The 5,024-nt window shown below is 32.8% G+C and overlaps 1 protein-coding gene across 1 annotated transcript; it reads left to right on the forward strand.

Moving 5' to 3' along the window:
• Window positions 1-362: 362 nt before the first annotated feature.
• On the forward strand, window positions 363-4,638 carry LOC129285067 (NAC domain-containing protein 73-like). Its single transcript, XM_054920612.1, has 3 exons — window positions 363-976; window positions 1,070-1,259; window positions 3,599-4,638. The coding sequence occupies exons 1-3, from the start codon at window positions 761-763 to the stop codon at window positions 4,240-4,242; spliced, it is 1,050 nt and encodes a 349-aa protein (XP_054776587.1). The 5' UTR covers window positions 363-760; the 3' UTR covers window positions 4,243-4,638.
• The last annotated feature ends 386 nt before the right edge of the window (window positions 4,639-5,024 follow it).

Below are 5,024 nucleotides of genomic sequence, written 5' to 3' on the forward strand. Positions count from 1 at the left end.
GGAGAGACGAAGATGTTAGAAAAGTAATTAGAATAATAGATACCAAAATTTATTGACTGTAAAATTCAAGTGTTTTGTTTTTGTTTTGTTTTTGTTTTTCTTTCTTTTTTTTTTTTAATTCGTCAAACTAATGTTCAGACAAAAAGCTTTGAGCAGGCCCTACAAATACGATATAAAGCATGAACTAAGCTGTCACCATGCACCTTGCGAAAGCTTCAAGGGCAAGTGCATGTATTGCGTGATACACGCGTATATACAGGATCATTTCCCTTTCAAAACTTGACGTCCAAGCAACCCGGCCCACCCCCTATTTCTATATCTCTCTTGCTTCTCACACTTCTTTTATCGCTTACACCCTTTGCCTTCTCTCTCTCTCTCTCTCTCTCTCTCTCTCTGTGCGTGAGGTGCCAACAGTTCATAACGCCACGAACCAAAACCGTTCATTCAATCTTCATCTTAGGATCATTCACGCACACAACACGCCGTTACGTTTCTTCATCACCAGATCATAAAAGCATCAAGAAGAAGGTGATCTGATTCTGATCACGTACTTCGGGGAAAACGTGTTCCAAAAGAGACAAGCTATCCCATATCTTTACCTTTTCTTTATTCCTCTCTCTCTTCTGTGTTCTGGTTTTGATTTATTTGTCCCAATTCACTACTCTGTGCTTAGCTTCGTCGGGGCGTATGTATGAGGGTGATAAGATAGATAGATAGTCAAAGCTATTCATCAAGTGATTCATTCTCACAGAAGGAGAAGATGACGTGGTGCAACGAGTCATCAGACGAAGAGGAGCATAATAATAATAATAATAACAGCAGCAATAAGGCGATTCAGATGGTTAATTCGGCCTCCATTGTTACTCCTCCTCAAGCTTCTGTCGTACATGATCAAACCCTCACAACAAAGAGAGCCTCCGAAATTCGAACCATTACTTGCCCTTCATGTGGTCATAACATTCAGCTCCAAGACCAGGTATGTGGGTTTTTCTGAGAAGCCGACATACATGTTTCTGTTTTAGTTTGACTCTGGATTTTTGGTGAGAAATTCATGTGTGTGTGTGTGTAGGGTGGGATTCATGAGCTTCCAGGGCTACCAGCAGGAGTGAAGTTTGATCCAAATGATCAGGAAATATTGGAGCATTTAGAGGCAAAGGCTCTGTCTGATGTGCGTAAGATTCATCCTCTCATAGATGAGTTCATTCCAACGCTTGAAGGCGAGAATGGAATCTGTTATACTCACCCAGAAAAGCTTCCTGGTACGTATTCCCTCCGATGTTAAATATAAGCAAAATTTAACTAACTCATACAGTTTAAAAAAAAAGTTTGTTAATCTTAATAATTTTATGTCTGAAATGAAAAAATTTGGACTGAAATGTCCTTGTGATTGATGAAATAAGTTTGTCTTGAGAAAATAAACTGTGTTTTTATGAGGATTAATTTGAGAAAATAATGAAAAATATAGCAGTTTCTCTTGTAATAAAAAGCCAGGGAGTACATGTATGTGTGTTATTGTTGTTGTTGGTGTTAATTATGTTGTACTATGTTTTTCTGATGACTCATGTTTTGGATTTATTATTGGTGGTGCTTAATCATTTTGTTTCAATTTGTGCTTGAGGTATATGTATACCTATCTTGGTTGACATTTAAAGCACAGGGTCTTATAATTTAGATTCTTTGTTATTAGCAAACACACAAGAAAAACATCTAAGAGATATCAAGAAAAACATTAATAATAATTTGATTAATTACGTATTAATTGTGAGGGGATCAGAAAGTAAGAGAAAAGGAAAGCACACAATTATGCTTGAAAGAATAAAAGATGAAATTCCAGGTTTTACTTAAAATATTAATCTTGATTCTCAAGCAAGGATATATATATATATATATATCATGATTCAAGATTCAAGATTCTTTTTTTTTAATTTTGGAAATATGTTTTAAATATGTGAGGAAAAAAACATCAACCTTAGAAATCAACATTCATATTTGAAAAAACTGTCGAATTAATTTTTTTTTTTGTCTTCTTTTCTTTCTTTGGTAAAAAATAGGAAATTAATGCCAATTGTTGTAAGGAAATATGAAAATCTTATTTCACATCAGGTTGATGTGCCATTATGCAGGAAATTTGCTGCATAAAGTTCAGTTTTTATTGATGAAAATGATTTTCCTCTATGAGGAATAAAAGCTATGGAGAATGATTACCAAGACATTAAATGTTATATAAAACACATCTATGTTAATTTAGAATAATAGATTAGATTAGATTAGAAATATTTTTTCAGAAAAAAAAAAAACTTAGGTAAGTTGAGTTTTCAAAGTTCTTTACAATAAGAAAGCAGATCACGACTTAAATTGAGTTTACAGATATTCAATAATAAGGTCTTGAAATCAAAAGCCGTTTGATCCCATATCATTAGTGAGATTATGTAAGCTGCATTGTACACAAAAATTAGGAAGATTTTAATTTAATTTATTAATAGCATTCACTGTAATATTATCTCTTTCACTTTGGCCTTTTCATGTATTTATATCGTAGGAGAGAAACTTTTGGTAGTGTTTAAGGAGCGTGAGAATGAGATGCTATATTGAAAGAAACGTTAAAAGCATGCACATTGGATTGCTAATGTGACCCCTTTTAACAAACTCATTTAATTGTGGTATAAGAAATCACTTGAAATGGAATGCCTACCAAACCTAAAATTAGCCTCTTATCTTACATTAACTATATATATATATATATATATATCTTATAGAGATATGAAATTGTTTTTTTTAATTTATTCAAAGACTCAATGTTAAAATTAAATGTTTTTCTATAGATCTAAATTAATGTTCATATTTTTTACTCTTCAACAACTTTTTTATGGAAAATTTTTAATTAATTGTAACTTCTTTATTCATTTTTTTCTTATTATATGGCTAAAAGTCTACATGTTCTAAATACGGTAGCCAACTAACTTTCAAACCTCTCAAGGAACATAAACTTGGCATGTTGCTGCCATTTTACTCTTAAAGAAGGTTCTATATATTTGGTGAAGTTTGACTTTTACAAAATTAAGTGTTTAAAATTGCTCAGAATTTGTGCTTGGTGTGATTCTTTAGCTACCCCATCCTATGTCTTTTGTCTGCCGTTCAGTACAATATAATGTTCTTTAGAATTTTTTATGATTATTTGATTTGTCACTTAATTAATTTTTATTATATAAAAAAATGTTTTTAACTAGTTTAAGAAAACTTTTCCAATTCGGTCTTCAATTTCTTCCCCTTCAATCAGATATTAATTATACACTCCTTCCAAACTATATTGTCTTTTTCCAACTATATATATCTCTACTTTATTTATTATTTTTTTGGAAAAAAAATGATATATTAAAATTTTAGTCATTATTTTAAGACATTTATATATAATATTTAACGAGAGTATGATTGAAAATATTTAAAAAATTTTGAGAGATTAGGATTTCGCCTAATTTTTTTTTAGAACCATGAAATAGTTACCAATATGCCATATATATATGTATATATCATTTCCGGAAAATTATTGATCAGGGTATATATACACAGATATATACAAAACATGTTTTGTCTGATGTAGGTGTAAGCAAAGATGGACAGATCCGGCATTTCTTTCACAGGCCATCAAAAGCATACACAACAGGAACAAGAAAGCGAAGAAAGGTCCACACAGACGAAGATGGAAGCGAGACAAGATGGCACAAAACAGGCAAAACAAGACCAGTCCTATGGAATGGTTCTGTCAAAGGTTTCAAGAAGATCCTCGTCCTCTACACCAACTATGGCAGACAGAAGAAACCAGAGAAGACCAACTGGGTTATGCATCAGTACCACCTTGGATCCAACGAGGAAGAGAAAGATGGAGAGTTAGTTGTCTCCAAGGTTTTCTTCCAGACACAACCCAGACAATGTGGTTCCATTCTTACTAAGGATCCATATGACCAAAAAGGATTACTAAACAACAACAATGATGATAACAACAATAATATGATTCTTCATGACAGTACAGCAAATATTATAGGTAAAGAAGCAGCAGCAGCTTTTGTGGACTATTACAGTAATGCCCCTTACATAAGTTATGACCCTGTGGGTCATAATAGTAATAACTCAGAAAGCTCCCCTCAACTTATTCCAAACTTGGTTCTTCAAGGTGACCATGCTTCTTCCTTTATCCGTTTAGCAATGGATCATCCAAACAAAGCAAGACTTGACAGAAAAATGTAGTCCTCCTCGATCGTTGATCATCAGACATACAACGATCGAGCTTCTTGATGCATGGATCGATCCCCTGAAGTGTACGTGTGGATTCTAAAGTTTTCCAAGTAAAGAGAGAGATAGATACATAATAGTGGGCTCTACTTCCAACATGTGGATCTCGTAAAAAGGAGGCTTATGACTATCACGTATCTGTCTCTCTCTACGCTTTAGTTCGGGACCTAAAGGTTTCTTGATAGTACAGCATTAACATACAATATATGCATATACATTTAATTATGGCCATATATATTTCATGTGCTGATATATGTATCTGATCGGTTTAGTGTATGTACAGTGAGTGTATGCAAGAGTTGATCTGTTGTTATTATATTATGAATAAATAAATGTATTTATTTATTTGATTGGTTGGTTGAGATTAGAAAGGAGCTCAACATAAGGTGGATTAGATTATATATTTGTGTATGTGCTAGCTAGACTACTTGTAATTGACCCTGAATATTGAGGTTGAGGGACATAATTGTTGGGACGGGAAGCATCTTTGAAGAGGATAGAATACAATTTAGTCACCCAATGGTTACGATAAACACATACAAATGAATATGACATCATGTCTTAATTCAAAATCTTAACATAGAATTTAAAGGTTTTTTCACTTATATACATCTTTTCCAACTCAACTATATTCAATGTGATACTTTTTTTTTTAATACCACATCAAACTAACTCACTTGACATCCTGACAATAATAATAAGGATGGAAATAATGTGAACAGTTATATTATTCATAA

Source organism: Prosopis cineraria, unplaced genomic scaffold (assembly GCF_029017545.1).
Source record: "Prosopis cineraria cultivar Desert tree isolate PC_DT_omini unplaced genomic scaffold, ASM2901754v1 PC11, whole genome shotgun sequence".
In the NCBI taxonomy this organism is placed as follows: domain Eukaryota; kingdom Viridiplantae; phylum Streptophyta; class Magnoliopsida; order Fabales; family Fabaceae; genus Prosopis; species Prosopis cineraria.

Bases quoted from the DNA above. Each gene is read 5' to 3' on its own strand.
- LOC129285067 (XM_054920612.1), top strand. From the start codon at position 761: ATGACGTGGTGCAACGAGTCATCAGACGAAGAGGAGCATAATAATAAT. The intron at 977-1,069 runs GTATGTGGGTTT...GTGTGTGTGTAG, and splicing joins ACATTCAGCTCCAAGACCAG to GGTGGGATTCATGAGCTTCC. The intron at 1,260-3,598 runs GTACGTATTCCC...TGTCTGATGTAG, and splicing joins TCACCCAGAAAAGCTTCCTG to GTGTAAGCAAAGATGGACAG.